This window comes from Chelonia mydas, chromosome 25 (genome assembly GCF_015237465.2).
Source record: "Chelonia mydas isolate rCheMyd1 chromosome 25, rCheMyd1.pri.v2, whole genome shotgun sequence".
Classification (NCBI taxonomy): Eukaryota; Metazoa; Chordata; order Testudines; family Cheloniidae; genus Chelonia; species Chelonia mydas.
In genome coordinates, this window is record NC_057858.1 from 5,217,715 (window position 1) to 5,234,693 (window position 16,979).

The window sequence follows — 16,979 nt, forward strand, 5'->3', positions numbered from 1 at the left end:
GGCCAGGCTGTATTTGTTCTGCCAGCACAGTCCCGACTCCAAGGAGATGACTCTTTGGAACTCCTGGAAGGAACTTTGCCCTTCTCCATGGGGCCGTGTCTCCGTTCCTGTTCCCTGTTACAGTGAGACAAGCAAGGACTAGCTCACCGCTTCCAGGGAGGCAAGCGTTCCCTGCTGGGTAGCAAAGCACTGGCATGTGTGAGCATCGCGGCCGCTCCAAGGGTGGGGCTCTGGGACTTCTGGTTGGGCACCACAGAGAGAGAGGCCCCCGCCCTGTTTGTTTATAGCAGTATCCCAGCAATGAGTGGGGACGTTTAGCCGGGGGGGCGGGAGCGGGCGGAGGAAGAGGATGAGGTGGAGGGCACGCCCTGCTACCTTTGCCAGCCTGGGAGGAATGCAGTTGGGTTACCCATGCCGGTGCCAATTCCTGCCTGGATGAGGGCGTTGCCCACTCTGCTAAAACCTTGGGAGTTGTCTCCTGCGAGCAGCGCGTCCCCATTCAGTGGGGCCTCATCCAGGACTGGGAAGGGTGGCGATTTCTTGGCTTCAGGGTTTTGGGAAGTGCAGGGAGAAATGCCATGTGTGCGTGCTGGGGAGAGAGTTACCTAGACTGGGGACCTCTTCCGGACAGGAAAGGAAAGGTTCTTTTCTAGCTAGGCCTTGGGCCTGTTGTGTAGACACTTCGTTGGGTTTTCTAGCCTGCAAAAGTATCCACACAGGATTACCAACATTGTACTTCCAAAATAAGGGACTGTTTTCTTAACACCCCCACCTCGCCTCCTTATATTATTAATTATTATTAATAATAATAACCAGTATTCACCTGCATTTAACGTAAGAACGGCCGGCCATACTAGGTCAGACCAAAGGTCCATCTAGCCCAGTGTCCTGTCTTCCAACAGTGGCCAATGCCAGGTGCCCCAGAGGGAATAAACAGAACAGGTAATCATCAAGTGATCCATCCCCTGTTGCCCATTCCCGGCTTCTGGCAAACAGAGGCTAGGGACACCATCCCTGTCCATCCTGGCTAATAGCCATTGGTGGATCTATCCTTCATGATTTTATCTACTTCGTTTTTGAACCCTGTTATAGTCTTGGCCTTCACAACATCCTCTGGCAAGGAGTTCCACAGATTGACTGTGCGCTGTGTGAAAAAATACTTCCTCTTGTTTGTTTTAAACCTGCTGCCTATTAATTTCATTTGCTGACCCCTCGTTCTTGTGTTATGAGAAGGAGTAAATAACACTTCCTTATTTACTTTCTCCACACCAGTCATGATTTTATAGACCTCTATCATATCCCCCCTTAGTCGTTTCTTTTCCAAGCTGAAAAGTCTCAGTTTTATTAATCTCCCCTAATATGGCACCTGCTCCATACCCCTAATCATTTTTGTTGCCTTTTTCTGAACCTTTTCCAATTCCAAAATATCTTTTTTGAGTTGGGACGATCACATCTGCACACAGTATTTAAGATGTGGGCGAACCTTGGAGTTCTATAGAGGCAAGAGGATATTTTCTGTCTCATTATCTATCCCTTTCTTAACATTCTGTTCGCTTTCTTGACTGCCGCTGCACGCTGAGTGGATGTGTTCAGAGAACTCTCCACAATGACTCCAAGATCTCTTTCTTGAGTGGTAACAGCTAATTTAGACCCCATCATTTTATATGTATAGTTGGGATTATCATTTCCAATGTGCGTTACTTTGAATTTCATCTGCCATTTTGTTGTCCAGTCACCCAGTTCGGTGAGATTTGCAGGGGGGGTTTCTTGCTGCTTTTTGTAGCACTCGGCAACTCCCGATCTTGTTGTAGAGATGAAAAAATAAGGGACGTCCCTTGTAATAAGGGACTGTTGGCAACCCTATATCCACCTTTCCTACATCCCTTCCCTAGAGGAAGGCACCCAGGAGATCCCAGCCCGTCTGCACCGTAGCAGGGACCCCGCTTTGCATTCAGCCATGTGTATGCTCCTCTGGGGCTGCTTCCCTGTTAGGCATATAGACTCTGGGACAGAGTCTGGTCTGGGTCACACGCTGGTGTGAACCTGGAGTAACTCCCTATGTGTCAGTGGAGTGACTCCCGATTTACACTGGTGCAGGTGAGATCAGATTCTGGCACTCTCACTTGGGGGATAGGAAATGATAGGAACAAGGTGTGAGCGGGCAACAACAGGCCGGGCCTGCTTCTCCCCTGCGCTACGCCACTGTAAATCAGGAGTCGGCCTGCAGAAGCCACTGGAGGTGGACCAGGCCTGAAAGACATTGATTTCCAGTTCCTTGCCAGGGAGCAGTCGGGTGCCAGAGATTCCCAGTCCCCAAATAACTCTGATTCTCCACGGCTCAGCCCTGGTGCAAGGGGCAGGCTGGAGAGAGACCCGCTCCGCCAAGGCAAGGCGAGCAGGAAGCAGTGAAAGCGCCCCTGGCTTCAGAAGGGTTAATCCAGAGCGGCCCTGCTTATACAAGCACATTGTTAAAGGGTATTAGGAGCTGAAAGTGTGTTAGTAGGACAGCATGACTTCATGAGCTTGGCACAAGCCTGACTGACAGGTCCAGGGACCAACCGCGGCCCGCACAGAGTCAACAAACAAGCCTCTTGGCCCAGCGGGCGTGCGGAAGTGGGGCAGGTCCTGGCTGGTGTCGTCAGCGTTACGTTGAGCTCAGGCTGGTTATATAACCCCTGCGGTTTCAGGCCCACGATGCCAGTGGGGCGGGGAGTTAGGCAAGAGGTGTTGACAGTGGGAAGGAGCAAATCCCAGGGCTGGGACATTTTAATTGCTGGCTTTGTTTCTTTTATGTTTAATTCTCATCCCTTCTTTCCCCACTGATGGGGAAGGGCCTGCTGTCCTATAAACCCCTCGTTAAGAACCAGGATAATTCGTTGCGTCGACACGCCGCCAGTCGGGTGTTTGGAAGAGGCTCCAGCTGTCAGTCCTAGGCACCTCTCTGGCCCCCATCTCCGAGTGCTTCCTGATGATCGGCGCGTTGATCCTCACCGCTCCCTGGCAGGCAGGGGTGGGCTATTTTCCCCATGGCACAGAGGGGGAACTGAGGCACAGAGAGGCAAAGGATCAGCTCCGCAGGGATATTTAGGTCCCTAATGCTTTGAGGATCTGGTTCTAAGTAACTTTCCCAAGGTCACCCGAGATGTCTGTGGCAGAGCAGGCAAGTGACCCAGAGGATGCACCAGTCTCTATTGTAGCCATCAGATTCCCTCCTTGACCAGTTAGGTAGGTAGGGTGCTGGCCTGGGACTCGACTGGGGTGCAGCCCTTGATCCACAGCCCCTGTGAGTCTCAGATCACCGTCTATGAAAGGGGGTAAAATTTCTCTACCTCTCAGGGGCTAATGGGACCCACTTCGTGGGCACCTGCCCTCTCATTCACTGCCAGGGCTGGGGAGGACAGCCAGTGTGACGAGTGCCAGGTGTCGCCTATCTGCTCTGCGTTACATAAAACCCCTTGGTTTAGCCACTGGCTGCCATCACGGTCTGAACATGATGTATTTCTCCTCCCAGTGTCCCGATGAGGTCAGGCAGGGCCACTACGCCCAGTTCACACATGGAGAACAGTCGCACAGAAAAGCTAAAGGATTTGCCCAGGGTGGCAGAGCCAGGAACTCAACCCAGCTTTCCTGAGTCCTTGGCTAGCACCCTACCCACTGGGCCGTCCTGCGTTGGAGGGCTCCTTGCCTCCGTACAGCAGAGTCACGAGTCTCATTGTTGTCCAGCACTGCAGAGCTGTGTATGAGGCTACACACTCTGTCTCCGTGCGATGCCAGCCTTCCTCGCTGCCTTCTCTTTCCTTGCGGAGTGAAATTTGCCAAATGTCTCTGTTGATTTGAAAGCAAAGAGCTTGGGGAGGGAATAAGGAGAGGGGAGGTAAAGACCAAAGAACAATATTCCTCTGTGCCTCATTAGGAGACAAGACCTGACAACTGGAGAGGGGCTCAAAGCACAGTGGAGCTCTAAACATCCACAGGAGAATGCACCGATCCAGCTCCCGCTGTCGTGGATCGGGCCCGTTGGTCACGCTAACCTCTCCCACGGCTGTAGCACCTACAGCAGAACTGACACTGCGGGAAAGTCGGATTTGATATTTATACTAAAAATGAGCCCTTTCCTTTCCAAGAAGTCACCAGCTCCAGCTGTTGGTTTCATTCCCTCCTTTTGTTTACTCTCAATTGTGGGTTAACAGGATACGTGGGGATAATTGGGACAAGTTCTGCTCTGGATTGCATTAAAATGATTCCGCGATAAGTTGCAAACAGGATTGCAATTAAAGGCCGTTTCCACGCTCAAGCGCCACAAAGTTTGAGTTGAGATTGTATCTCTAAGTCGGTTACCGAAGAAGAGTATCTCATTAGACTGTCCCCGTGTGTCCTAGCACAATGGGGCTGCGATCCTGATTAGGACTCGAAGAAGCTACCGTGATACAAATACACTTGATTTGTTTTTTCTTCATAGCTGCTCGAAAGGCAAAAAATTCTCAGCTAAGATTCAAGTTTAAAAAAAGATTGCAAGTCTGGAAATGTATAATTCCCCCAATAACCTTAACTCTGACCTAGTGTTTTCGTCCCCATTTCTTCCAGGAAGTGGATTGTTTATAGGTCTTTTTGGACAATATAGCTTCTTCTTTGCTGTCCGTGTGTTACACCATGAAATCAAAGTGCCTTCAGAGTCTGATCTGTTGCAGGTGGCTGAACTTACGTGCTACTGTATCGACGTACTGTCGTAACTGTATCCACGTTTACCTGTGCAGTCATACCTGTCTCCATGGCAGTGGGGCTGTGATGTCACAGGCTGGGCCTGCTGGCATCCGTTCCAGTTGTTGGGTTTCCTGCCATGCCATCACAGCAAGTCTAGAAGGCAAAAGATCTGACAGTGTTCAGCTTGGCAGAGGTGGGCTTTGTTGTTCTTTGGCTCCGCTTACTTTGGGCCCTGGAGGTACCGAACCTGCCAAGCTGGGCCCAGTGGGAGGCGTGGGCTCAGGATCAGGGCCTGGGTCACGTATGAATGGGCGATGCTTTGGAAGCAAGCTCTGTGATCTTCTGACTGACCTGCCAGTGGGGCAGGGCCAGGCATGGGGGAAGAGAAGAGATATAAAAGGGAATGAAATGCTCCCCCAATAACTCCTTCGTGGCTTATACGCACCGAGTCTCAGCTATTGTCCAGCATGTTCTTCCTGCCAGCACCCCCAGGGTGACAGAGAGCCCCCCAGCTCCAGCTGCGCACTCCCACGTGTGCTCACACAAGTACACAGGGTCTGTCCCTCTCCGAGTTCCCAGCCTGACTGCCAACCCCTTCCGTTCAGAGGTGCCCTCGCTCACCGCACAGCTGGGCCCAGGGTGCTCTTCCAGGTCTCCCACCTTGGTCCGCAGACAAACTCAATTCCGTTTGAATTGCTGGTGGAAGGGAAGGGGAGGGGAGGCTGGGGGTGGGAGGGATGCACCCCTTTTATAGGGGCTGAGGTAGGGAGCGAGGTTCAAATGTGCATCCCTCCCGCAGCATTCCCATCCCACTGTTGTCGTGCCCAGCTGGCACACCTGTGCCACTTCCTGCCCATACCCAGTCCACCCCGTCCTCGCCCAAAACGACCCTCGCCTAAAAGAAGGGGCGTGCGCCAACACATCGCAAACGCATGGACACACACCAACGCATGCGCACAAACACATGTACACACAAACACAGACAAATGCATGGACACACACCAATGCACATGCACAAATCCGTGTGCTCGCACACGTGCACAAATGCATGTACACACACAAACGCTCACGCACAAACGCACACACACAAACACACACACACGTGCACATGAGAAGAGAATCTTTCTGGTCATCGGAAATGAGAGGTGACATGAGAATCGGGGTGATGGGAGATGCAGATGATAGGAGCATTGCATTCTGGGAATGGGGGCCCCCTGCGGTGGGAAATGAGCCTTGCGGGGCGTCTCCCTCTCACAGAACATACAGAAGGAATCGGTGGACTGCTCTGCCTTTTGCAGTGCTGTGTTATCTTTGCTTAGTGCTGGCCTCAGAGGCGCAGGTATCCTGGTGAGTGGAGCCCTGCACTGGGGAGCCCTGGGGTCTAGTCCTGCCTCTGCTACTAGCTTGCTGGGGGACTTTGGGCAAGTCATTGCGCCACTCTGTGCCTCAGTTTCCCCATCTGTGAAATGGGGATAAGGATACTGGGCTCCTGGGTAACGTGCTTTCAGATCTCCTGGTGGAAAGTGTAGTGGAAGAGCCAGGGGTTAATATAATAAGCCAGGCACCCCTCCGCTGCACCATACTAGCTGTGGTTTTTTTACGAGGGGAAGTCTCCAAAGCTTCTTGTCGGCCACTCGTGAGAAAGGGACAATGTTAATGCTATGCTGTAGGGAGGAAGGATGCTCTTGTGAGTGGGGCCTGGGCCAGTGACTCAGGAGATCTGGGTTCAAGGCTGGGTGCCTGGGGTAAGTCACTCTATCTTTCTGAGGGAAAAAGATCATTCTCCCCATACTGTTACTGTGAGGGAGATTCTCCACTCTCTGATATCGCTGCGTGACGAACTGCACCAAGAGGCCTACTGCTGGGCTTTTGTGCCAGGGCCCACTGCTGCCGGGACTTTAAATAACAGGAGCTCCGCACACATGTGCGCAGTTGGTGGGGAGGCAGGCGAGAGGGAGGTCAGACTCCAGGGACCCATTTCCACTGCTGACATTTGAGGCCCTGGCTGCACGTGAGCATGTGCCTCAGTTTCCCCTCCGTCGAACGTTGCGGTTGTGTGGCTTGGTCGACGATGGTTGGCAAGTTGCCCTGAGATCCCGTGCTGGGTGAATTCTTATTGATTGGTTTGCAGTTGTTGGGTTGTATTCATATAGAAAATAGAGTTGCGACAACCCACAATTGCAGGATTGTTACGCAGTGTACAACTCTTCTCTCTCGCCCTCTACACACCCTTCCACCCACCCAATGCCTTGTGTTTATAACACGCACATCACCTTGGTATGTCATCACCTGCCCCGCCCCCATTCTGCTTCCTTGCCTGCTGTATTCCCCCCTTTCGGTCCCACCCCTTCTTCCTACTTGGACTCACTTCCACCTGCTGAGCAGGATGGCTGCTTCATTCCACCCCAGAGGTGGCTGCATGTCAGCAGTGGATGAAGGAATCCCTGGATATAATGTCTGATTTTTGGAAGGTGCTGAGCCCCCACAGCTCCCATTGACTTCAAGTGGACTGGGGGGTGCTCAGCACTTCTAGTTTCTGAATTGGTTTGGGGTCCTCTAAGGTGAAAGGTGCTATGAAAACATGGGTTAGACGGGGGAAAACAAATAGCTGTACAAAATCAGCCTCTGGAGCCGGAGAATAACAATAACAATAAAGGTGATGATTTCCCTCATGTCGTTCATCTCAAGGAACCCCAAAACACCCGGGATAACGATACACAGCGCTGACCCCGCCGCTGAAATGCAGCCTCCTCTGGGGTGGAACGCAGCTCGGGGCAGCACCATGCAACAGCTGGCAAAGAAGAATCCACTGGAAATGCTGAGGGGAATGTAGGGAGGCAGAATGGAATTACTTGAGCTGGGGATTTAAGCATGACCATGGTGGAGCCCAAAGCACCCGGGAATCTGAAATGACCAGGACCTTGGTTTTAAGTCTCATGTAAAAGATGGCAACCTAGCGCCCCCTAGTGCCACAACGGGGTGTTGAGTCACTAGTGATATAATGGGCAAGGCCTGATCCGAATGGCATGTCCTACTTCCCAGGCACCAGGACCCGTGTAATACCTGCCAAGAAGGCCAAGGGCTGCCTGGGTTAGGGGGCTGGAGATCACCCCCCCGGATCTGGGGCAGCCTGGAAGAAGGAGGGGCTGAAGACCTGTTCGCAGCTCAGCTCAAGCAGAGCAGGGAACGGCTGCCAAGCCCTCCCCCGGGCTGGGAGAGCGGATGCAGGGCAGTGCTGCTGGGGGGCCTAATGCCAAGGCGGTTTTCCGTATCGGTCCCAGGTGGCTGCCTGCTACAGGGAAGGGGCTGCAAGCAGACCCCTTAGGGTCATCGTTTCCAAGCCAGAAGGGACCAATGTGGCTTCCCTGGGTTCTGTCCTGTGTGAACTACAGCGGCTCTCCTAGCAATGCTGCCAGATTTGCAGGGATGGAGAATCCAACTGGCAAGTTGTTTCCGTGGTTGGGCACCGAGCCACTGCAGCAGCCGCAGGGAAGAGGGCCGTGCTCTGGCTGCCGGGAGGCACTCTCTAGCCCCGGACTCAGCACGTCCATGCTGCTGCATGGGGCTTTCGTGGCAGAGAGCCATTCGAGGGGCTGGTTCCAAAGGCCACTGATGTCAGTGAGACACTTTCCACTGGATCAGGCCCCAGGGGAGAAGAGAGAGCCATTCCAGGGTATTTTCCCCCCCAAGGCCATTGCAGATGGGCAGGGGAATCCACCCCCAGTTATTTATTCCATTCTAAACTGGGCTGGAGCTCACTTGTGCCACCTGGGACAGTTGTAAGCAAGCTCTGGACTGGATTTCTCTGTGCACTCCCTCTGGCATGGCTCCTTTCTCTGCCAGGCATTTGCACAAGTGAGGTGTAAAACCCAGGTTCTAACCACTATAATCTCTCAGGATCCCATGGCTCTTTCTGCTCGAGACAACCCCGCCGTTGTGGCCAGATGCCAGCTTGGCTCATTCCATTCAGTCTCCCTCTAGAAATTCCCTTTGGTGGATTCAGTGCTTTTCTTTACTTCCTGTGCTAAACCAGTGCTGTGCATTGTTAAACAGCTGCCATGTTCTGTCACAGAGCTGGCTGCATTGCAGTGCTGGGTGAAGAGATCGCTTTTCTAGTGGCATGTAAAGCATTCAGAAATCCCGCTAGTACACCAGGAACAGGGGATGTTACTTTGCGCTGAAGGGAAGGAGGGAGCAAAGCTGAGCGTTTGCTGAGAGGTTTATTCCAAGGCACAGGACACTTTGAAGGCAGCCGTCCTCTCTACACACAGCTGTTCCCTACAGCAATGCCCTAGCTCTAATGAAAAGCCCGGTTATTATGCAGCTGTTAATCAGGTTCTGATAAGCCCATCTGGAGGCCTGTTTCTGCCCCCTCTCCCAGTGCATGGATGTTTGCAAAGACAGAGCTGTGTGAAAGGAATGTTTCCAAACCCCCGATGTCCCTCATCCGGGGTACCCTCCACCCTGGCAGTTTTGGGGGCCGGGGAATGAGTGCAGAGGAGATGTGCAGGTAGGACACTCCATTCCCTTCCCCGCTACATGACCCCACACGATGCGCGGCCCGGGACACAGACGTGCTGTAGACAGGCCGAGCCCACAGACACGCTGAGTCTCACACTGGTGGGACTCCATTGATCATACTTTGGATTTAACACCAGTGTGAGGTCAGAATCTGGCCCAGTCATTCTGGCCGAAGACTCCCAGCCCCCTCCCATACGGTATCCTGGCAACAAGCCCAGGCCTGCCCTAGACACAGCTGGGCCCCACTGACCCCGGCACTGGGAGTTCCAGGTGTCTCTCCTGCATGCCAGATCCCTGCCTCTATCCCTCCAGCCATTATTGTCATGATTGTGGTGCCCTGGGCCTGCCCAGCTGGGCCAGTCTGCTGACTGGCTGCCTTGGTACCTGCCTCGTGTCGCCCCGTGCCTGGGCTTTTGGTTTTAAAACCACACAACCAAAGCCTTGGCAGGTCAACGTGCAGCCCCACTGCGGCGGGCCCCAATCCTGAAGAGTGCCATGGAAATCAGCGCAGGAGGTACAAAGCAGAATCAGGCCTGTTCGGCATCCCCTTTGCAACCAGTCCCCATCCCGATGCTCATCCGACGGGCAGGCCAGCAACCTCACCAGGGAAATGTGAATGACTCCAGCTGCTGCAGAGATGACTCATTGTTGTTGGCTCATTGTTTCCTTGTGCTCCCCGTCTGTCTGTCTGTCTGTCTGTCTGAATGTGTTGTCTCTTATCTTATATTTCAACCAGAAGCTCTTTGGGGCAGGGACCATCTTTTCCTTGTGTTTGTACAGCGCCTAGCACGGTGGAATCCTGGTCTGTGACTAGGGTCCCTGGTGCTACTGTAGTGCAAATAAAGACCGCATAGCACTTCTCATCTCTAGATCTAAAAGCACTTTACCAAGGAGGGCAGTATCATTCTCCCCATTTTGCACATGAGGAAACTGAGGCAGGGGGAGGGGAGGTGGCTTGCCCAAGGTCACCCAGCAGCAGAGCTGGGGCTAGAACCCAGGTCACTGGAGTCCGAGTGCTCTACCCACGTGACGAGCAAACCGGCAGAGATGGCGTGAAAGGCGCCACCCCCACGAACACCAGGGGGCGCCCCAGGATGCTAAGGGCTGCAGGTAGAAAGGGCTTGAAGGGGTAGTTTGACATACGGTGGGGACCAGGCTCGCTGGCAGTGCCCCCCAGAACTACAGTGCAGTCAGCAATCCCAATCTGTGGCTGCCAAATCCAGGCTGGGTCTTAGGGCTGCCCTGTGTAGTGACCTTAGGCTGCCAGCTGGACAGGCAGAGAGGACCACAGGGTCTGTCTGTGTCCAGCAGCCTCAGTCCAGGCTCCCCTGTGGGTCAGAGGGAGGATCATGATCACCTAGTCTGATCTCCTGCACGTTGCAGACTATAGAACCTCCGGGAAGAGACCCCCAGCCTCTGGCTGAGTTACTGACGTCCTCAAATCATGGTTAAAAGACTTCAAGTTACAGAGAATCCACCACTTACACTAGTTTAAACCTGCAAGTGACTTGGGCCCCATGGTGCAAAGGAAGGCGAAAAACCCCCAGGGTCTCTGCCAATCTGACCTGGGGGGAAATTCCTTCCCAACCCCACATATGGCGATCGGTTAGACCCTGAGCATGTGGGCAAGACCCGCCAGGCAGACACCTGGGAGAGAATTATCTGCAGTAACTAGAGCCCTCCCCGTCTAGTGTCCCATCTCCAGCCGTTGGGGATTTTTGCTACTGGCCGTCGCCGATGGGCCACACGCCATTGTAGGCAGTCCCTTCAGACCATACCCTCCAGAAACTTATCAAGTTCACGCTTGAAGCCAGTTAAGGGTTTTTTTCCCCCACTGCCCCCCTGGGAAGGCTGTTCCAGGACTTCACTCCTCTGATGGTTAGAAACCTTCACCTGATTTCGAGCCTAAACTTGTTGATGGCCAGTTTACCTCCATTTATTCTTGTGTCCACATTGGCGCTTAACTTAAATAATCCTCTCCCTGTGTGGTATTTATCCCTCTGATGTATTTATAGAGAGCAATCAGCTCTCCCCTCGGCCTCTTTTTACTTAGGCTAAACAAGCCAAGCTCTTTTAGATCCAGCCCAGCCCAGCCCTCCCTCTTGCAACATTGGGGACGCTTACAGGGGACGTGGGAATTCCTGCTCCATGGGGCCACCCTGCTGCATTCTCTGTTGCCTTTGACTGATGATATCCAGTCCCTGGGGGCCTCCAACTAACTACGCTCATGGCCTCTGGGACCTGCCCCATTTCTCCCCTGCCAGACCCTTCCCTGCTAGCTGCGTGTGCATACAATGGGAGCCCACCCAGGATAAGGAGGCCTAGGATTTGAGGCACCACCAGTGCTTGCTGGCACACCTAGCCCGCTACCCCGTGTCCGGGACATGCAAGGCAGCCCTGTGCCGGGAACTGGTAGCTATGGCGAGGGTTGGGGAACCAGTTTCAGCACAGGCAGATGTGGCTCTGGAGGGGTGGGTGTTGGGCGTCAGGGGACAGGGAGTCTCTGTGCAGCTGAGCTGTGAAATCCTTGTCCTTGCCTTGCGGCTGCTGCAAGAGACCTTTCCCTTCACACGCCCACCCAGCTGTAATCCACCCTAGAGCTCCTAATGGCTGGGAACAGCACTTCACTGCCATCCCCTGAGCACGTGGAGAATTGCAACCCTCTTCACTGTACTGATTCGTCCTCTGCTCTTGTATTATATCCTGCATAGGCAGGTCACCCAGGTTCTGGATCCCCTGCAGTCCCCGCTACCGAGAACACTGCCCCAACAGTCTGTAATGCTTGTCCATCTGTACCACTCAGGACTTCCATGCTGTTGAGGGCAAGAGCTGCGCAAGGCCCTGGGAGTTGGGGCGGATCACCACCTCAACCGGAGCCAGCCATGCGATGCTGTTGCAAAAAAAGCAAATGCAATTTTAGGTTGCATTACCAGAGGCAGAGCATGCAAGCCCCGGGAGGTGATAGTACCGCTCTACTTGGCGCGGGTTAGGTCTCAGCTGGAGAAGAGTGTCCAATTTGGGTCACAGTGTATAGAAAGGACGTAGAGAAACGGGAGAGGGTCCAGAGGTGAACGACCAAGATGATCAAAGGGATGGAACGCAAGCCATATGAGCAAAGGCTGAAGGAACTGGGTATGTTTAGTTTGGAAAAGAGGAGATTACTTGAAAGGCTGCCAGCCTGCCATAAAAAAGATGGAGAAAAGTGGCCATTTAAGTGCTGCGGACAGACAGCACCTGGGCGTGTACCTCAAGCTAGCACAGTGCGCGGCTTTGTCTCCCACTATGGGGTGGAGCAGGTCTGGAGGTTTAATATGGGCTTTGGGATGCAGAGGTTCCAGGGTTCAGTCCCTGCAAAGAGACCCAGCCAGGGCAGGTGTGTGGGATCCAGGCAGGCAGAGATCCGTTCCTTCTGAGCGCTCAGATCCACCCGGGACTATAAGTGCAGACAGTACAGGTACAGAGTCAAGCCAAGTGTCAATGAGTCCCTCAGCCGCCTCACTCGCCATCAGGAATAAGGAAGAGGAAAACCTGGAGGGGATTCTGTGGCCACTTGGAACGGGGCCTAGGCGGGGTCTTGCGGTGCTTGGCGTGAGGCTGGGAAGAGAGCGGCTGCTTGCTCAGCTGAGTAGCTGGTGTGGCTCGTTTCCCAGGTGCGCGGAGCAGGAGGGCTGGACTCTTAAGAGGATCGTTTCGGAGGGTTTAAACCAGGGGTGGCCAACCTGAGCCTGAGAAGGAGCCAGAATTTACCAATGGACATTGCCAAAGAGCCACAGTAACCCGTCAGCAGCCCCCCATCAGTTCCACCTCCCAGTGCCTCCCGCCCACCGGCAGCCCCGCCAATCAGCGCCTGCCCCTCCCTCCCCGCATCTCCTGATCAGCTGTTCCGTGGTGTGCAGGCAGCTCTGGGGGGAGGAGCGAGGGCACGGCAGGCTCAGGGGAGGGGGTGGGAAGGGGGGGAGTGGGGGCAGGGCCTGGGGCAGAGCCAGGGGTTGAGCACATTGGAAAGTTGGCACCTGTAGCTCCAGCCCCAGAGTCGGTGTCTAGACAAGGAGCCGCATATTAATGTCTGAAGAGCCGCGTGTGGCTCCGGAGCCCCAGGTTGGCCACCCCTGGTGTAGACAGTGGGATCTACTGACTAGAGCACAGGGTTGGCAGACCTGAGTTCTGTTCCCAGCTCCATTACTGGCCTGCTGGGTGACCTTGGGCAAGTCACAGCCCTGCTGTGTGCCTCAGTTTCCCTCAAGAGGGGGATGATGCTACCCACCTCCCAGAAGGTTTCGTCAATGTCTGTTTGTAAAGCTCTGTGAGGACCCTGTCTCCACACAAGGGCCAAGTGTCTTAACTGCTCTGGTCCCTAGAGAGAAAGGCCGCAGTGAACTGACCTGGGCTTGTCTGTTTTGTTCCCCTTCCTGCTGCAGCCCAAATCGAAGTGATCCCATGTAAGATCTGCGGAGACAAGTCTTCAGGGATTCACTATGGCGTCATCACCTGCGAAGGCTGTAAGGTAAGCGATGGGCTATGTCTGGCCCTGGCATTCAGCAAATGTAATGAGTTGGGCATTCTCAGCCCAGTGATTCAGGGGATGGTGGCCTTGGTTTACACACCTCTTTGGCATGAGCCGTCTGCACGCCCAGTGCTGGGGCAGAGGTTTCCAAAAGCGCCTATGCCGGCTAGACGCCAGCTCCCATTGAAGGTCCCAGCCTAGGCGCATTGCCGGGCAGGAGCCGGATACCCTGGTTGAGCTGCTTGGGGACAAATCTCATGGCACCTCCCTGGCTCTGGTCACCATCCTACCAGCACCATTGCTGGCCTAGTGCCCTCCCCCACCCATTCGCCCCTTCCCTGGGTCTGGCATTGCTCCCCCCTCACTCTGTGACCGCCCCTGATTCCCTCTGCGTGGGCCACGGCTGGACAAAGCGTAAGAGACCCTCTCCCCAGGAACGAGCTTGGGCTGGGCCAGGGGCCCCTGCTGGGCCTTTTCCATCCCCACCCTCGGAAGACCCCCTCCTCCAGTCACTCCCCAGGCAGGTGGAGACCATGTGGGGGATTCCCCGCCCCCCCCCAATTTTGAACCGTCCTCCTTCCCACGCAGGGCTTCTTCCGGAGAAGCCAGCAGAATAACGCCAGCTACTCCTGCTCGCGCCAGAGGAACTGCCTGATCGACCGGACCAACCGGAACCGATGCCAGCACTGCCGCCTGCAGAAATGTCTGGCGCTGGGCATGTCGCGTGATGGTGAGTCTGCTCCCAAGGCCTGGGGGGCGGCGGGGCCCCTGGGGGACCGGGGAGTTGCGGGCTGGGCCACTCAGTGGGAAATAGTAATAGGGCTGTGAGCCAGGACTCCTGGATCCCTGGCAGTGCCAGGGACCTGGGGTAAGTCTCGTCAGTTTCAGCTGTAAGTGCCTTGGAGCGAGGACTGTCCCCCAGTCAGTGTGCTCAGCGCCTACCAAGGTGGGGGCCCTGATCCCAGCTGGGGGCTCTGCTCGCTGCTGCTTGCCAAAGGAGGGAAAAATCCCATCATCAGAATGAACCAAAATAATCACCCCAGCCCTGGAGCCTCAGGGGCATTGCCCTGCCCCCCCTCCTACTCCTTTGGCCCCTGCCTGGGGGCAGTGGCGTTGTTGTTAACCCTTCGTTGGCCACTGGGCCCCATCCATGCACCCAAGCCCACCGGCCCTGCTTCCTTCTCCCCAGCGGTGAAGTTCGGCCGCATGTCGAAGAAGCAGCGGGACAGCTTGTATGCCGAGGTGCAGAAGCACCAGCAGAGCCAGGAGCAGAACGGCGTCTCCAAGGACGACTCCGAGGCCCTGGCCCGGGTCTACACCACCAGCGTGAGCAGCGGGGTCTCGGACCTGGACGACATCTCCCCGCTGTCGGACGGGCTCCTCTTCGACTTCCCCCTCACCCCCGAGGGAGGCAGCGCTTACTACAACCTCGACCTCCTGACCTCGGCCCAGCCCTCGCCCGACCAGTCCAGCGTGGACGTCAGCGATGCCAAGCTCATCAAGCAGGAGTCCATCTACGAGCTGATGCTGGAGCCCGGCCTCTTTGCCCACAGCACCCTGGAGGGCAGCCAGCTCGCCTCGGACATTTCGATGCTCGAGATCGGTCAGTACCTGCCCCCCCCCGCCCCCCCTGCAAACCCAGTCATAAGAGAAGGCATGAGCTGAATTTTCCAGGGCTCAGAGCAACCACCCATAGGTAGGGCTGACCCCCAGACCTTCAGCACTGAAAGCGCAGGTCTCCACTGCTTGAGCTAAAGGAGCATTTCTTCTAGTGGGGAACAGTAGTAGGCTATCATCTCATGTGGGCCTGCCCCTAAACAGGGGGCTACATGCTGATAGCGGAAGATAAAGTGGGGACTCCCAGTCTCTGGTCCTGCTCTCTCCTGGAGCCTCCTGCAGTCCCCTCCCCGTGAGTCTGGCACCCAGACACCTAAAGCGCCCCACTCTGGGAGTGTGTGTCCATGCAGGGCTAGTGCAGCCCCAGCTACAAGGATGGAGGATGGAGAAGAAGCTCTTAGACTGGTCTGCAGCCCCTCAACCCCTTTCCCTGTCCCCCCCAAGGGCAGGAAAGCCCTTGGGGGGGGATAGGGCAGCTGTGGCAGGAACTGTCCTCTCCCACTCCCACCAGAACTGAGCAGCGGCAGGAGGAAAATAGTCCCCCCAAACTCAGCTCCTAGTGTTCTTGAGACCCAGAACATGCCCCACACCCTGCTAAGCTGCAGTCCAGCCCGTACCCCCCGGTCAGCCAACTGCCTGAATTCCAGTCACTCACAACACACCAATCCTGTAACAAACCCCAGGCAGCTAAGAACTTTGTAGCAGGGATAGACCCCAGATCCTCCTGCTCTGAAAGCACAAGGCTCCTTGCACCTGAGCTAAGGAGAATCCCCGCTGTCACTATAGGGCCTAAGGCACACAGCTTGATCAGTTCTGACTCCACCCAAGAGAAGGCAGTGGCACATATAGACATGTGACAGTTCATCACAACACGTCCGTAGCTGAGAGGCCATGCTGGCAATGCGCCAGGAGCCCTGGGGCTGCTCTGTCTTCGAGGAAGCCTGTCTGCCCCTGTAGGAGCCAATGCCCTGTCTCCCAGGCCCTGAGTCTCAGCTGCGCTTTGTGCTTGCTTCGGCAGACCGCATCGCCCAGAACGTAGTCAAGTCCCACCTGGAGACCTGCCAGTACACGACGGAGGAGCTCAAGACGCTAGCGTGGATGCTGTACACCCAGGAGGAGATCAGGAGCTTGCAGAACAAGGTAACTTCCCCTTGCTTCCTACCAGTCCCCGGGGTCCGTGCCTCACTGCCCCACACAACAGGCTGCTCTAGATACCCAATCCCCGGCACTAATCTCTCCCGGGTCAGGGCACACGTACGGGAGCTCGTCATGGTGCCAGCTGCATCATACGTGGTGCCCCGGGAGTAGGATGGGGATGGGGTTGGGGAAGGGATATCGGCTGTGATGAGGATGCTGTCACTGCCTCATGGGGCTGAGCACGCCCTGCGGTTAGGGGCAGAACCCCCTGGCGTGGATCTGCGGGTGGAGGAGCACAGCTTTGTGGCTGGGGGTACACATGCCCTAGGGTTGGTGGGGCAGAATCCCTAGACCACGTATCCTGGCGTTCCAGAGCATCACCTAGTGGGGCAGGAGAGTGGAGACAGGGATGAACCAGATTGGGTCACAGCAAGGCAGGGCTCTTTCCGGAAGCCATCTCCTTGAGCTCGAAAATCCAAGCTAACATTTTGGGGAGGGG

At 55.3% G+C, this 16,979-nt stretch overlaps 1 protein-coding gene across 1 annotated transcript in view; it reads left to right on the forward strand.

The window, feature by feature from the left end:
- Positions 1-16,979, forward strand: part of LOC102940776 (nuclear receptor ROR-beta) — a 39,194-nt gene that overhangs the window by 11,611 nt on the left and 10,604 nt on the right. The window contains exons 2-5 of the mRNA XM_037885740.2: positions 13,641-13,726; positions 14,315-14,456; positions 14,916-15,329; positions 16,362-16,483. Coding sequence (XP_037741668.1) covers positions 13,641-13,726; positions 14,315-14,456; positions 14,916-15,329; positions 16,362-16,483 — 764 coding nt within the window. The remainder of the gene's footprint in view (positions 1-13,640; positions 13,727-14,314; positions 14,457-14,915; positions 15,330-16,361; positions 16,484-16,979) is intronic.